The sequence below is a fragment of the Cyanistes caeruleus genome, chromosome 1 (genome assembly GCF_971803275.1).
Source record: "Cyanistes caeruleus chromosome 1, bCyaCae1.hap1.1, whole genome shotgun sequence".
In the NCBI taxonomy this organism is placed as follows: domain Eukaryota; kingdom Metazoa; phylum Chordata; class Aves; order Passeriformes; family Paridae; genus Cyanistes; species Cyanistes caeruleus.
In genome coordinates, this window is record NC_141701.1 from 125,794,360 (window position 1) to 125,812,717 (window position 18,358).

Here is an 18,358-nt window from a genome sequence, read left to right on the forward strand (position 1 = left end):
AATCCAAAAATATTAAATGCATAATTGAATTTCATTTCCTTAGAGCATATGATTTCATAATCCATGGCAAGACAGGATGAGAAGAGTCAATTAACAACAAAATGCCTGTCCAAACAAATGAAAGGCCAGAACTCCTCAAAAGCTTGTCTTGTGCTTTCTACACTAATGTTTGTGAACCAGTGATCTATCAAGCCCTTCAAAATCAAGCAGTAGATACTCTGCAGTTAACATTTTTTTTCATACTCTCTGAGAGGCACAGTCAAGGATATATTACTTAGGAAACCTTCATTTCAGAAAGCCCTAACTGTTTCTCTCCTGAATGTGCCACTTAAATACCATTTTCAAATGCAAGACTGGCTGACTTGCTGAAATTTCTAAACCATTTCTACAGCTAACTAGAATGCTATCATAAAAAGACCAAAATGACCTCACTTCTGACAAGTGACAGCCTTCCTTAATTAAGTTATTTGGTGATAGAAGAAGTGAGCTCCTCCAAAACATTCTGAAGATGTGAATTCTCATGCTGGAATACAGAAGCTGCCACCAGTCAATCAAAGCTTAACAGATTTTATGATTCTGGAATTTGCTTGTCTCAGATGTATGTCAGAAAAGAGTGAGGTACTAGGAGCTGATGTGCCTGCTCCATCTGCCATGAAGACATCACACTTGTTCTGCAAAGTACACATGGTTCTGGAAGGGATGAAGACAACCAAGGACTTCTCAGTAGTTTCATTTCAAAGCACAAGAAGCTGACTTGTAATGGGATCAATTAATCTGATCTCTGAAGATATTGTGTTCACCACAATGCGAAAGCCTCATGCTATGTGTAACTATACATACTGGTAGCCTAATGCAGTTTTTGTCTTTCCTTTTCCTACACTATCTAGAAGCCAATATTTTGAAAGATGCTCTGTAAACACAAATTTGCCAGCATGGATCTTCATAGCCAAAAACCAACTGGATGTGCTGGCCTAAGTAAGTGCCTGATTTCCAAGAGTAGGATCCCACAGTTCAATACAGATATACCCCACATTGCATCTCCTTTATTCTGAACTGAAAGAAGTTAAAGCACGTTCTTATCCTCTGTGTAGGCAGCTATTTGGATGGAAGTATTGTGTTATTTTGAGCCCTCTGACATGGCTGACCAGAGTTGAGTGTACATATAAAACATAATGTTAAAAAATCTTCTTAAGACCTGAACAAAGCATAACCAAAGGTAACCAATTAATTTCTGTGCAGAACCACTGTTGATTTCAATTATTGTGACTCAAATTCCTCTTTCCTTTGAGCTCTCTGAAAATTTGGAAATTTGCTTTTCACATTTTCATTTTCCTTTCTGACAGTAGAAGGAATGCCTAGAACATAACTCATCATCCTTATGTTCCACATTGATTTTAGGATTCAACAATGCAAAAATTCCCTAATACATATGCTACAAATATTCTGGCAAGAACAGTTGGCAAGCTGTTCTACATAGTGCCCATCCAAGAATAAATTGCACTCTGTCTGCAAATAATCTCAAAAGGTAAAGATTGAGAGTCTGTAGGAACTGGAAATGTTTACAGAAAGAATTAAAATTGAAATTGCAAGTTTCCTTCAAGCTACAGATCATGCAGTATTAAGCAAGCTTTACTGCCTTATCATAGCAATTACTTTTTGGTTTACATTAATGACATTCTTATCATGCCTGAGATGCTAATGCAATTTGACAACAGCATACAATGTAAGATCACTCAGCTTATCCATGTCACCTGTGGGGACAAATTCATAGCTTTACATTAATGACCTTCCAAACATACTAATTGCTTCTAAAATGGACTGCTTCTGTGATTTTGTCATAGAAAGCTTCATTGTCACATTGTCCTTTAATATCTGATTTTTAAAGAAAACAATTATCACATTTCTAGGCAGCAATTCTAAACCAAAACACTAGGTATACCCCATAAAATTATATTTTGATGTTTCTTATTAAATACATGACCTTACTAAATCTCCCAGTTTATTTCTTCATCAGTGTGATGTGATACTAATTAGTGATTAAAGTTAAATTTATTGCTGGAAGAAAACACTTGGGAGCTCAAAGTAAAATTCTCACATACATCAGAAACAATAAGACTTCATTGCAGCTTTCTGCTTGTTTGCAAAAAGCTTTGATGGATGCCTTGGGTCTTTTGTGATAGGACTGGCTCTAACAAAAGCAATGTCACTTCTGGCTAGGTACCTTGGAGAGCACCTCTCTCAGAAGACTGCAAAGCTGCAGCTGCAGTTAGAGGGAGTAGCCATAAATGTGGGAGTTGCTGCTGCAGGTCTGGGAAAACAGCATTCATAAAGAAAGCACAAAACTTAACCACTCACCCTTCAATAGATTAGAGAAATGTGGGATATGACACTTTAAAGTACTACGAATTAAATGGGTTTAAAATAATAATAAAGGGACACCTGAAAATTCTGCAAAACAGATGCAGGATATCTCCACATACAACTTTTCTCTTCAGTTTTTACTTCCTTACAAATAGTACCAACAGTCCCCTGCATTTTCTTGCTAAAGAAGCTGGAAGCAGAGCTGAAAATGTGGAGAGATATCACAGTATTTATATAAACTGTATTTGTTCATTACTTCATACAAGTGTATTTTGGATTCTAATTATTATATTACATTCCTATTAACCCAATTTCTTTGCTATGTATATATTTAAACATAATTATATACTGTGATATGTGCCTCTCCTCTACTACATTTACTGCTAAGGCTAATTTTAACTAAATTAAGAATTCATTCAAATACACTCAGCATACACATAGTTTGTATTTTTTTTCCCAGACAACATTACTATTGTACAAAACAGTGCTAGATATATCTTAAGTTTCCTGAAAGAATAAAATGGGCACCTTTAAAATGACACTAAACATGTGTCATAGTTTTCTAATGTCTTCTAATCAAAATACTTGCAGGATTAGTAGGAAGTTTACTACAAGATTGTTTTCACTTTGACTTGACCTTCACTTTTTTTTTTTACAAAAAACGTTTTCGTATTCATACATATATTCCTGTTGAAGACAGGGTTAAACTTGTCCAAAGCATTTTAATAAAATACTGAAGACTTCCTTTAATTTATGGCATATATATTTTCAAGAAGGAAAATGCTGATATTATCTTGGTTATAAGCTTGCTGCTGAAATGATTTAGATATTCTTTTCCTTTTGCACAGTATCAGTATAAAGCTTTTCTTTGCATGCAATGAATTACAGTTGACACTTCAAACCTATTCTATCAGTATCTTCTAGCTCAGAAAAATGAGAAAACATAAATATTTATTCTATGTATACAGAAAAGACACAGGACTCTGATAAAAGTGATCCATTATGGAGTGATGAATAATTGTTACATGTGTCACACTTAGAACAGTAAAGGGCAAAAAAATTTGCCACTTTTTAATATGAGGATTTGAGGTTATTGTGCAAATAAAAATGCAGTCATTTTATCATAGTTAGCTGATAAGTGTTTAGGCCCAGTGATTTTTGATGACATTCACTTCGTGACTCTATGGATGATGAAGCTGCTTGATACAGATCCTTGGTCTGATGTGATAAAGCCTATTAATGACGTGCTTTAATGGTGGAAAAATAGTTATGCAAACAACCTTCCATTTTCCTGGTTGATATGTGCAATACCTCTCTAAGCTTAAGTTTACCAATTAATAAGACTAGGAATTAATTTGTTCCATTCTGTGATCTGTTCACTGTCTTTGATCTTGCTTCTATTACTAATTTAAGTTCCTACATTATGTAGTGAAGTAGAGGCTATCATAACCTGCTCAATAATAAATACTGTAGGAAAAGAATGTGAAATTTCCAAATATTTAAAACAATATTATCAGCCTTATGATCAGTCTTTTCCTTAAAAAAGAATAGATTTCTCCTATTAAGTGCAAACTCTAGTCAAAATGCAGTAAAAAGCCTAAAACAATGTTATTTAATTTTTTTTTTTAATCTACAGTGTCTGGTTTCATACTAGAAATGAAAGCTGTTTGAGGTAATTATTTTCTTCTTTTTATTTTTTTAATTCAGTGATTTTAACCATATAGCCCTGACTTAACACTGAAATGCATTCATGATACGAATTATGGGGCTAAAAACATGTATCCAAAATTACAATGTCTTGGGGTAAGATTGCCACAAGAAAAGTATAGCATTTAATTGCACAGAATTATTTGCTAATTTGTGTTATGGGAGCTTCACAGACCATAACACGGAGACCCTGTGCTTATTAAATTCAATATGCATTGATTTAAATTAAAATAAAGTAGCATTAGTTCAGTAAATAAAAAATAAAGTTACAGTACTCTGGAATATTGGCTAAGATATTTTCTCAAAATGCTATGTTTGTATTAAAAAGTGAACTAGAAACCACAATTCATAGATGCTAACTTAGCTGAAAAAAAAAATTCTACCTGGAACCACAGCACATCTGCAATACGGAATCTGAGAAGTTTTAATTTTGGGCACTGTTTCTTGGCTTCATCTCTACACATGGGCATTGGCAGGTTTACTTGTGACATAAAGAAATAAGGAGCTACAATAGTTGGCAGAAAATATTTCTCTAGTCCACTTTCTTGCCATGTACAATAGCCCCACAGAAGACTGCAAGAAGAAGGCACAAACAAATCAAATTTACCCATATTAGTTTCCAAAATTAAATATTCTTATATACTATTACTTTAGAGAAAAAGTAATTGTATATAAATTATACTGCAAATATATTATTACTGAAACACTTAGTATCATATGAAGAATTTAGAAAACCTAAGATTTAAAAATAGTATTTTAAAGAATACACCAAGCTCTTCCACTTTTTCATCTTAGATAAAACAATTGAAATAAATGTTGATTTCAAATTTTATCTGAGTTTTCAGTGCTTTTGCACGAGATCTCGAGGCAGGGACGGAGGGATCAAGTGTATTTCACTTCATGGCGTAAGAGAGATCTTGCAGTCATGCTTGTGGTGAAGAAAGAAGTTTCCTCTACTTCATCTTTCCTACAGTAACAGGGATTGGATTTATTTTTTTGGTAAGGTTTTAATGTGCTTTCCCTTTTTGAATATCTTGGTGCTTCTGCAGACACTAAAAGCTTTCTCAAGTAACACCATGACTTCAAAATTGGGTTATTTTTACTCTGCTGCTTATCAGGCTACAATATGAAAAATGGTGACTTTAGGATTATCTATGTACTGAATAAAACCATCACCTTTTTTCCCCAATTCCCATTGCAAATATCACCCTTGAAACTACAAAGAGACTGTTAAAACAAGCAACATTTTGCAGAAAAAAATCTCAGTTTGCATGGCATGCACATGCACACACACACACACACAAATTATATTCTGTGGGTGAATCCATTTTTAAATGCTGACTTACTGAGATTTTTTCCCAGAGGTAAATACATAAACAAAGACTGTCAGAAAATGAGATTAAAAATAAGCATCTAAAATGCCTTTAAAATCTCTGCTCCTTTCCTTATGTTTTCTTTCTTCATGCACTTAGTATCTTGTCTTTCATTTTGAGCATTGCATCTCCCAGATTCAGAGCTATATTTGAACAACTACACCTTTATTTTGACTAATGTTTTACACTTCTGTAATGGGTATTTTCTAAAGGCCTGTTTTTATGCTCCTGAACTCTGGACATTTATTGTCATAATACCCATGTGACCCCATATGACCAATATTGGATTAAGTAAATTTACCTACAGCTAGTGCCTACAGACAGAAGACAAAAAGTCTACTGAAAATTTGAGGGAAACTGTAGTCAAGCACAATCACAGGATTGGAAAACAAACAGGGAATAATTCTTCTGTCAGTTTTACAGATTTAAGGCAACTTTCTCCACCAGCAGCTCATTTTTGAATTTTGATTGTAAGTCTCCCAAAGATTAGAAGCTACTACTTGAATTTTTTTCTGCTTTCAGACAGAATTCTCAGGTTAGAATCCTAGATTTGAACTCTGAATCATTCAGAGTTATTATTCACAATTATGGAATCATTTAAGTGGAAAGAATCTCTAAGATCCCTAAGCCAAATGCCGATCTGCCATTACCCTGCCAATGCCAAGTTCACCAGTAAACCATGTCCCTAACTGCAAGAAATACAAGCCTTTTAAATATCTCCAGGGATAGTTATTATTTCCCTGAGGAGCCTTTATTTCAATACATTTTTTCCTAACATCATATCTAAACCTCCCCTGGCACAACCTGAGTCCACTTCTGGTCCTGTCACTTGTTACCTGGGAGAAGAGACTGACCCCCACCACACTGCAGCCTCCTTTCAGGTGGTTGTAGAATGTGTTAGATCCCTCCAAGCTTCCTTTTCTCCAGACAAAACACCCCCAACTGCTTTGCTTCTCCTCACAAGACTTGTGCTCAGGACCTTTCCCAATTCCATTGCCTGGACACACTCCAGCACCTCAGTGTCTTTCTTGTAGTGAAAGGCCCAAAACTGGACACAGCACTCAAGGTGTGGCCTCACCAGTGTCACTCTCCTGATCCTGTGGGCCACAGTAACCCTGCTACAATCCAGGATGTCACTGGCCTCCTTGGCCACCTGGGCACTCTGTTGGCTCATGTTTAACTGCTGTCACCAGCACTCTGGGACTGTTTTTTTACTGGGCAGTTTTCCAGCCTCTCTGCACCCAGCCTGCACCATTGCACTGGGTTGTTGTGAGCAAGAGCAGGACACACATGGTTCCCTGTGCCCTGAGGAATCCAAATCAACACTGGTAGTTTTCCAAAAAGCAAAGTGTGGATATGCCTTTGTCCACTAACAGATGGAAAAGATTTCTCCTAATAACTATCACAAAAAACTTCACAAGGATGCAAGCAAATGAACCACCAATGTGAATTCCAGTCCTTGTGGTTTTTGATACCAAATAGGAGTCTAAATTTTGTGTAACTAATCACCTTAAAGGCAAAAATTGATCCTAATCTGCAAAAATAAGCAGGATTTTCATGAGTTACAACATCAGCTCTTAAATTTAGTCAATCTCCTGAACAACCCAAATATGACAAGCCTACACTTGAGGGGTAAACCGAGGATATGGCTGTAAAATGGAAGAAAAGTGCTCCTTTGGAATGTACAGAAAGTACAGAACTGGCGAATACAGTAAATCCAGAAACACTAGTGAGTATTTTGAAGATTATTTTAACTGATTTTTTCCAGAGCACCCAAATGACAACGCAATCACAGTGTCAGCCCTGGACCTTGGAACTGCATGCTGACACTCAAGAGGGAGCTCACGGTCCACAGCTATGCATGTCCTTCACCCCCATGGATACCACTCCATGGTCTGCCAGAATAGCCCACTGACCCAGCTCACTCATCTGCTGGTCCAGCAAGAGCAGCAGGCAGTCTGTGGACACAGACTGTCCTTTCAGCAGCAGTGTGGGCTTGGTCTGGTGGCCATGGAATAGCAGAGCATCTCCAGACCCCATCTCAGCCACCTCTCTAGGTTAAAGCCTCTTCCAGGTGCCCTGAGAAGACTTCTGCAAGTATCTTCCTTGGTAAATGCTGGCAGAATCTGTGGAGCTTTAGGCAAACAGCTTTAGCTATTAGGCTTTAGGCAAATAGCTTTAGCCAGGTAAGTCCCAGTAGGCATATCTTCATCTTTATTGTGCAGATGCAGAACTACAGAATACAAAGCAGTCATTAGGAGAGGACACAGAAGTACCTCAATTGACAGGAGGTGTGTGCTATTTTCCTCTGATGATTCCAACCATTTAAACAAGAATCTTACCAGAGTAAAACACCCTAGGACTGGATAACGGAATACCAGCTTTCCAAAGATACCACTCCTCATCACAGTCTAAGTCTCTCTGAATTTAACTATATTTTCATACAGAAACCTTCTGTTTCTAAGCAAAACAAAGGCCACAGCTATAGCATAGAATATGTAGTTCTGGGTATTTTAGGTAATCTAGAGATTTTGGGAGACTATGATAGCTACATTGCCATACTTAAAAATTTATTATAGGAAAACTGTTAACTTAAGAAGGATTTAGCAGGTCAATGACAGCTATTATAGATAATAGTGTGTGTTAACCTACTTGATAGTCTAGAAAATACATGCTTGAAGTTAATATAAATTTAGTTTTAAAATACTGTTAATTCAGATAGATTAATGTATCTATGACTATCACAAAAATACACACCAATAGCAGAAAGATGTACTCTAACAAATTACAAATCACTGATCCTACTGCACTGAAATATTTAGGCAATATGAACTCTTCAGTGTCTAAATGTTCCATTTAACAGTGAGAGAAATGTAAAGCAACAATAGTTTGGCAAAGCAGCATTGGGACACTATTGGGATTGCACTGCAGTTTAGAGATAACCCTGAATCAACTGGGTAGGGAAAATCTATATAACCTACGTTATTAATGACTACTGACTGACCTCTGCTTATCTTCACTACCTTAAGGATGACTTTGGAATCTTTGACTCTGTTCAAGCTAAATTATCTCAAATCAAGCCTATAATAACTTAGAAGGATTCTGATGATACTTTCAATCTATCATATTAAAATAGGAAATTTCTGATATTATGTATCATCTACAAAAGGTGCAGTGTGAACTTCAATATTTACAGTGCATGCAATGACCAAATAATGTATTAGCTGAATTTTTCACTTAAATATTACAGGCAAGAGAGAAGACAACAACAAATCCTCAGGAAAGAAACAAAAAATAAACATTAAAAGTGTGCCCATAGTATTTTGAAGAAAGAAGATACTTTCCTCCAGGAAAGAACTTCCATTGTGTATCACACAGGCCACACAGGAAATGACAACCGTGGCTTACAAGACATTGGACCATGCCACATCACAGACATCTCAAAGCAACACAGTCAAAGCTGACCAGATAGTGTACACAGGTACACTGAAGCTCACTGACATTACTGCAACCATCAAAATACTCAGTAGGTGGGAAACAGCCCTAAACTTGAACTTCTTGCTATTTTCCCACCTAAAGCTTGCTTAATTCTAGTTTTCCCATCAATTTTCTACTCTCTTCCTCTATTAAAAAAAATAAAATTATGATTTAAAGCACATCACTGAAGCTGAAAATAAAGCTGTTCTTTCCTCTTAGAACATAACAAGTTGTTTAATGCTCCATAACATTTTAAAGGGACAAATATAACCACATGCTCATTTCAAATTGAATTTACAAAAATTAAATATTATTTGTAGCAAGGTGTTAAAGAAAAACGTGCCTCATAAAATACACAGTAGCTATAATTTAATTGCTTCTTCCTATTCTATCAATTTAAAAAATTCTTTCAGATTTTTTTTACTAAATAAAAAAGAATCAAGCATTATTTAAGTAAAGATTTTTTTCTCTTTACAGGAATGCAATTCCAACTTATCTCTCTTCAGAATATGAATACAAATTTGTACACAAGTGATCCTAAATGCCACTGCCTTCCTGATTTCAATGCTGCTATTTTTCCAGAGAATATATCCACAGATCAATGACCCTTTCATGTGATCTGGAAATGCCAAAGAATAATTCCTCAGGGAAAATACTGTTTTCACTTGAGTTAAAATATGAATTTCTACAACGGAAAGGAAACAGATATCCTAAAATCTTTGAGAATGCCATCCAGAAAATATATAAACCTGGGAAATTAAAAAAAAAAAAGAAAAAAAAAAAAGAAGGAAAATAGAACTAGCTATTGTTCACAGAAAATAATTCCAAACTAAAGCCATGGTAATATTAATGAATCTCACAGATTAATAAACTGCTCATTTGGTAGCATTCACTGTAGCACATTTTTGCATGTTTGGCCATTTTTTTCCTACTGTTTATTAATTGCAGCTACTTGGAATTGATGATCTCCAGGGTACTTATCAGTGCTTATCAAGACTGATGAATGCATCCCAGATGTTGGAGTCATGTGGAGGGTCTATCCACGCACAGGATCTGTGCTGAAACCCTGAATGTTTTCCTGCAGTAAACTTGTGGGCACTCCTGACAACAGAAATGCAGCTGACAGAGTAAATTGCAGGAGTGTCTCTCCTTTCCCCTCTGCCTCTGCATGAGAAAGACATTCTTATGCTGATGTGTGAGTATGTACACCTGACAGGGTATTCCTTGCTGCCCTGAGGGATCTTTTAATCCTTTCCTCTACCCCAAAGGTGACTTTGGTATCAGAGTATAACACTTAATGAACTTTGATGGTGTGTTTTTGTCTGTAGTCCACGTGTAGACAGGATTTCTGAATTCAATTTTTTGGGTATTGGGGGAAAAAAACCCCTCATAACAGTTACTTTCTAAATTTTTAGCACGCTTTTAAAATTTCTTTTAGAAACGTGGATGAATGTCAGGCAATAAAGGAGAAAACTGCAGGGATTTTAATTGTATCTGCTTTGCTTATTACACAATAGATATTTTCATCATCTATATATAAAGTATCTTTGTGAAACCCTTTAAAATATGATTTCAAGCCAATGAAAGCCATTTTCTATTTGCCTTTAATTTCCTCTCAATAGTAAGTTCATCAGAGTGTAACAATTAACTAACTTAATTAAGCTAACTTAATTATGTTCTTTCATAGGTCAATATGTAGAGCTACTCAGATTAATAGCAGAGCTTGTAAAGTTAATCTTCTTGTATAATGCAAATGATGCCCAGTCATGTATTAAATACCTTCCTGAGTAACAGATGATATAGGACTGAATGTACTTTAAAGAAGGGCAGAGACTGTGAAAAGGTTAAATAAAGAAAAATGTCTTGGATTTGTGGAAATTTTCAACAGATCTAATTCATTTTTTAAATTAATAATGTTCTTCTAAGAGGAACCCTCATTTCATAAGGCCATTTATAGCTTAAATATACATAAATAAATTTTGACTTCAAAAGCAGAACTGCATGACAGCATTTTCTAGCCATCTTGCGACCTTTATATTTAGTTATTAAGAAGATTATATAAAACAGTTATGTGAAGAGATTAGAGGGAAAATATGAATTCCTAGCTCCAGAGCATTTTCATGCTTAACCATTTCCCAGTTTATTTTATGGAGGAACCACTTCAGTAGTCAAAGGTATTATGTTCCTTTTCTCAGTTCATTATTAATTCACTTTTAACACAGTTAGATTCTAAGGCTCTTTAGGCATGTGGCTTATCACTTTTGTTCTGAAATATTAATGGGAACTACAGTAATAATAATAATTAATTGTAGAAGCATGAAAAGCAAAATCAAACAAATCTCGAGTGCCAAATGATCTGAAAAGGTGACTCAACTCCCTAGTTTTGATAAATGAGTCTGGTGACTGGAAGACACACTCTGACAAGAAGAGCTGGATTATGGGCCAAATCACCCATAAGTAATTCCACAAGGAACTGTGGATATCACTCTTTTCTACAATGAATCTGACTTAGGTCCAGAAAGTATTTGAAATGCATTTCAATTCCAGGTCTGTAATCTGCTGCAATTTTTCTCCTGTCACTGAGAGAAAACAAAGAGGAGGAGTGCAATAAACATCATGTAAAAAACACCTTAGAGAATGTTTACTGTAAAGGAGCATAAAGGAGAAGACCCCAGAAGTGTGAAAACCACCACTGCTCAGAAGCTTTAAAGCCAGAAAAAAAAGTACTAAGAAATGCACTGGAGAGATCCATCCTATGTCTACCAGGATATGGATGACATAGATGATGCAATGTTTTCTTCTCTTTGTTACAGTATGCCATATGCACTGTGGTAGGGTTTTTTTTTGTGGTGTTTGGTCTGTTTGCAGATCTCAGTATAGCAGCAGGTTCAGAGTACAAACTAATTTCTGTTCCAAAATCACATTCCAGTATCACTATTGATATAAAGGGGAATTATTTACCTATGATACAAAAACACGAGTAAGTTATCACTTACCATTTTTCATCAGAAAACAAGACTGTTAGGTCCATACAGCATGGACATTTACAATTATTTTTGTTAGTGGGTAAATTCCTCAGAAGTTAAACAAAAAAAATTAGTGTTCCAGACTGAGTCCAACTCATATCAGTCATTACTTTTTCTTTTTTTTATAACAACAACAACTGTCTGACACAAATTTTCTATTAAATGCATTCAAGCTACAAACTACACAGAATAGAGGGAATATATTGTTAGGCCTATGAAATTTAGAAAATAATGCACAGGCTTTTCACATGTGTGAGTGTCAGAGCTGTGCATTTATACATACAGATAGATACACAAATATATTTTATTTAATATATTCTTGTGTTCTCTAAAAGTGTAAATAAAATAATTTCTCTACTTCTTGATGGTGCTTATTCTTCATGATGATTGTTTTCTGAAATGAATTATGTCAGCGATGGAAATTCAGTTATTTAATAGTCTAATAATAGCAGATGGAGAAAAATAGTACAGAAGCATTATTACACACTTTCCCAGGAAATTACTTTCAATTCAATCATTTCAGAACGTGTTACATCATACTGAGTGTAAAAAGTAAAAATCTCAGCGTAATAAAATACCATAAGGATGGACTGGACACACTGCTGATGAAATTTATAGCTTTGGGTTTGAAAAAAAATTCCTTTTGTACTAACTTGAAATGTCAAAGGGACTTTTGGGAAAGGTTTTATCCCAAGATCAAGGAATGAGGATAAATCAAAAAAAAAAAAGACAGTATCAGCTGTTAATTGTAATTAACAGAAATTAAGCAACATTTCCTTCGCTCACATAGGAAATAATGCAGTTAAGACCGAATTCTATGATCCTTTTAGGACGCTTGTAACATATTTACAACAAATGGCAGATGACTTAAGTGTGTGACACATCTTTTTCTATCAAAAAAGTACTATACCTTACTGTACATTACTTATGGAATGATGTCTGTGCTCTATCAGATAAACTGCAAGCACTGAATGTCTAATAGTTCAGAAACAGGTTAGCAGGTAACTATCTTAATCCTTCTTTAGCTAAGAACCACAATGATTTGCACAGCTTTTATAGTTTGAATATGGCACCCAAAAAGCACCACAGACACATAAGCTATTCATGTTCATATGCTATGAACACATTATTTATATTTTACCCTAAAGTGCTCCATGCTTTATATATGCTTTTTTTTGTAGGAGAAAGTAGGGGTCTCTTGGTTGTTGAATTTATTTTTCTATCCAAGAGAAAGGATAGGACAGCTTTTCCTCTTTATCTGTATTGTTCTGGCAGTGCAGACACTCAGAAAGATCAGCTCTGTTAGCCTCTAGGCTTACACTATTAAAACATGATTAATTAATTTGCCACAGGATCGGCAAAGGAAATTAATACACATAACTCATGTACTTCTATTTTACTTCTAATTAAACAAGAGAATATACCTCTTATGAGACTCACATTTAAGGGAACTGTCAAAACTAGTATTTTCTTACTTAGATAACAAACCACTGACACCATCATTCTCCATGGATTGAAGTACTGCTTATGAGAAATAGTATCAAGAAAAAGCCCACCCATCTTGCTCTTTAGACACATAAAAAAAGCAAAGTAAAACTACCTCAGCAACAAATCTTCATTTTCTTCAACATCTCTGTATATCCATCAAAAACCTACTTAAATGTATGTGCCAAATATGCTGCGACTGCCAGATGTGAAGCTGACCACAGAAAAAAGGGTCATGAAAGCTGATTCACCAGCCTTTCAACTTTACTGAACAGTTGCAGTGTTACTCAAGCAAGTGTATTTGTACACTTAAAACTGCACCTTAAATAACCACAACATCCAGAGAATTTCCTTTCATCCATTCATGGTAGAGAATGTGTAGTATCAGAGAAAAAAGGGCATACTAACACATAACAGTGATGTAGTTCTGAATTTTTCAAGTCTTGTGGGAACAAAAATCCTATCTTAAGCATTATTATTGGAGGAAAACTGCTGAAATGATATAAACTGCTTGGAAGGCCTAACAAAATTACACTGAAATTAGGATGATATACATCTATACCCTTCCAAATGCACTAAATTCTTCTTCAATGCCATTTTTCAATTCCAATTCTTAAAAAACACCAAGAAATATATACAATATTATGAATCACATCCTTATTTTTGCATGGACACTAATTAAAATTATTCAAGCATTCAAATCTATACAACTTAAATTTTGTTGAGGCTTGCATTTGGATTTTGGAAAGAGACAATAAAGTATCTTTCTAACTTTAAAGTCAGTTCAGTTAGTTTATAACACAAAAGGTTTCTGCACGTGAAATACACTGATGAATACACACATTTTCCTGAATGACTAACAGGTGATTCAGGACACCTGTGAAATTAACAGAAAATTCACTGTTCTCTAGATCTAAACACTCTACAAGCTAATTATTTCTGCAGTGGCTTTTGTCCTCTGCCCTGTAGCTGGACACGATCCTTATCCAACACAGAGCTTAATCTAACTTTAAAGCATCAAAAGTGACTGGGAAGAAGGGCAGCAATAAGAGGAGTGGATGCCATTCTGCCTTCCTGTTGAGGAGAACACAATATTCCACCATCATTTCTATTAGGAGGAATGACTAAACAAAAGCAAAACAAAACCTCATTTGAGTGATCAAATTACACCCCACAAATATCCTCCCACTGATGACACAACTGAGTGTTAGATTCAGACTGTCCTATCTAAGAGGAAAACAAATTTTTAGCAGGAAAAGAAAGTGCTTTATTCAAATTAATGTGGCAGCTCATGGGATTTTTCATACTTCTCCTGTTAGAAGTTGTGTCCTCACATTTGCAAGCTCAAGACTTTTTCAACACCACATTCCACAACCTTCACAGATTCTCTCCACCTTCCTGAAACCCTTTGCTGCTAGCCTTCTTGCCTTCTTTAGTCTTTCCTCAAATTTCTCTTTTATTAAAGCTGCATTTGAGCATTTCTTTAACAACTCTCACCAATGCTGATGATTTGAATTCACATAAATTACACAAATAATGCACCAGTCAGTAGTCAATTCCAAATATTAACTCATTAAGCAGATATTGAAAAATGTACCAGAAGACTTCAAACAAAATTAAAAATAAAAAAGGCATTAGTTGAAGTCAACCTCTGCAAACACTTTTTGGACCTGTTTTTTGGGGTGTAATTCACAAATGTTTTTTTTTTTTATCATGCTGACTTACCCATGAGTAACTTAGATGGGTTGTTTCATGGTGGGTTCTGAATTTGGAAATTCAGCATACTGGTGCTCCCCTCTCAAGGTTCCCTGCAAATCCAACCACAAAACTCTTTCTGACTCACCTCTCCCTCTTTTGTACAAACTGCAGTAAATATGATTGCAGAAAGTCTCATTCCCTTATAAAACACATGACCCCACACTCAGTAAAACAGCTTCAACATGAACTACTACTGAACTATTTGTAAAACTTGAAAGGTGTATTTCCATCTTTTGATTCTCTGAAGTTTCCTCTTCCCCACAGCTGAGCTGCTTTTGTTCCACAAAAGCAAAAACTGTATACCCATCTTCCCCTTAGTCACCTTTTACTAACCATGTTTTATTCTTCTTTCTGCAGCACTTTTTCTCTCCTTTGATTTTTAAACATCATGTGTGCTCCCAATTTTAATTTCTCCAGTGGAGTGAGGTAAACTGACAAAGCTGAGACTTAAGAGGCATAATACCCCATGTCTCTCCACATACTAGAGGTCCATTTGCTACTCAAGAATACATAAAAAGTATTACTAAAAGGTTGTACTACTCTATCCTCAGGACTTCTTAGATGTGATAACCTGACTTTCTATCTTGGAATATGTAGTGATATTCCAAAATAAGTGAATCTACTTGGTCTTACTCCAGGAGACACTCTTAAGAATTCTCCTGGCTTCATACTCTGGACCTTCCTTCTTCAGACAAAATGATAAGACTATCAGAGAAATGAAGATATTTATCTAAAGCCTGTACTAAACTAATAAATGACATTGTATTTCCTATGACTAGCACTTCATACACTCCTTTGCTATGAAAATTACAGTCAAAAGAAATCTTGGAAAAAAAGCAAAGACTAGTCTTTATATTACCTGGTACTTGACATATTTTAAATAGTAATAATACCAACTAACCTGTTTGAGTAAGCCAAGATTAAGTGTTAAGACTACTACAAAGGAAGGACTTATGTCTCACAGGAAAGGTTAATTTAAGGATAATAATGATTCTTTGGGAAGATGATTGCCACCATGAAATGAAGTTATAAGTCTGAATTCTGCAGACAACCTCTCCTCCAGCTATATTGTACTATGGCAGGGATGCACAGCAGGGACAGAAAACACCTTAAGTCATTGGCTACCCTATGGAACAATCTTACAAGCACCTCTGCTTACAACAACATGAAGTATGAACTTAGGACTATACTTCAACACTTGTTCAAAACCAAGAGAACAAAGAAAGGCCCAGCATCAGGAAGAGTCTTTCCTTAGCACAAGCCAGAAGTTAGTCATAATTAAATTTTGTGAAGGATGATAAAGTTTCTATCTACCTATATACCTATGTACAGATTCTATTTCTGACTCTTCAGTGTAGTAATATTTATTTAACCAGAATCTAACAGGGCTCCTGTTACTGTCATGGGGTGAAAGACAGAAACAATAAAAAACCTCAATTCCTAATTACTGACAATAAGAAACAGTATTTAAAAAGTAGAATATATTATGGAATATACTTGTAGGCACCATTAATTATAGTCCTGACTTTGGATACCTTGGTCTCCCATGCTGTTTATATGGGAGTGTAAGACTGAGTTCTAGCTTTAAAAAGTCTCTGTTATTAGTAGTACAACACTGGGCACAGAAAACAGAGGCAAATGTGTATTCCCCAACAGTTAATCTTGGAAAACAATAGACACAGAATGTCCTACCTCTTCTGGACGTTTCTGTGCCACCGATATCAGCTCTTCAGAGCTACTTCTTGAGGTAGAGGGTACCACGTTACCTGGGGCCTCTGAGACCACCTCATTTGACGGCTCGGAGTCCTGAGGGCAACAGACACAAACAGACCCCTCAGCAGCGTGTTGATGTGGCACGCCAAGAAAATGAGACTTTTCAGAGGAACTGTGCTTTAAGCACAGAAAGAGAAATAAAAAAATACTTGAGGTCTGAAACTCTACTCTTTTTTACCCTGGGCAACTTCATTTGCCCAAGTAAAAAACATCTGTCATATCTTTTCTCTTGAATTAATAATATTTTCTTCATTAGGGCATTTTGAGACTTATTAAGTAGTTACAGTATTTCAGAATTGCAAAGTTAATTTTGAATAAGCATGTTTTTTTTGCCCATACCTACCCCTGCTCCTGAGCTGCAAGGAAGGGAATATTACATTTTGTCCACTTATGGCAGACGGATGCTTCTGCAAAACAGCTAGAGCCATGCTAGAACAACCCCCAACAAATGTGTTTTATCAGTCAGTGCAAACCAATACAGCACACAACCTGGTAAAGTTAAAGAAAGTTTGCTATCTTTTAGTAAATTTTACATTAAAGCAAAATAAATAAAAATTCTTAAGTAATTTACATTCTGTTTTCCAAATTGCCTTAATTTTGCTACACAACGTGACTAAATCATCCAAAATAAAAACCACTTTAATACCCTCACTGCTTCACAGAGAGGTTTCGATAACAGCATAGATTGAGACATTTTTATGCAGAGAAAAAATCCATTAGTTACTACAATCTCTACTGTGCTTGTCGTAATGCTCATTACAGAAGGTATTTTAGATGTCATCGCTTAGCAAGAGGAGTATGTGTTTTTGATGTATCACTTTCTTCCTACATTCACTAATTGCAAGGAAATCAAGATTATACTTTTGGAAACTGCAAGCTGCAGAGCTCATTATTAAGTTTTCAAACATAACAACCTGTAAAAAGTAAATTAAAATTTCATAATGATAATATTCAGCAATTGCAGTTTAGTCCATTGCATGGAAAGGGAAAAAGTGAGCACTGGTCCAGCAACCATTACTGAATCACACAGAGAATCACATCTGGTAAGACCAGGTACCGTAAAAGAATTGACACATGGAGGGAGTTCCCAAAGAGCATAAAGTGGGAAAAATACCTTCTGAGCTTAAATATTTCCAATAAAGCTTCTTTACACCTTTCTCATTACATCACGTCTCTGTGACTAAAATTCTGATTTTCAATATATAGCATAGGGAAATCATATGACATCAAAAGGAACTTTGCATCATGTTCATCCTTGACAGCTCACTGATTTCCCTGGACTTGTACAGGCAAACATCCTCTCTCTCAAAGGCCACCCCACTTTGTTCACAGTGAACTGACGATGAGAATTTCTTCTTGTTGATCCAATTAATTATTACCTAACTCTGAGTATAGGAA

At 35.5% G+C, this 18,358-nt stretch overlaps 1 protein-coding gene across 1 annotated transcript in view; it reads right to left on the reverse strand.

Moving 5' to 3' along the window:
• PHF14 (PHD finger protein 14) overlaps window positions 1-18,358 on the reverse strand; it is a 161,587-nt gene that overhangs the window by 15,914 nt on the left and 127,315 nt on the right. Inside the window, exon 18 of the mRNA XM_086855937.1 lies at window positions 16,880-16,993. Coding sequence (XP_086712063.1) covers window positions 16,880-16,993 — 114 coding nt within the window. The remainder of the gene's footprint in view (window positions 1-16,879; window positions 16,994-18,358) is intronic.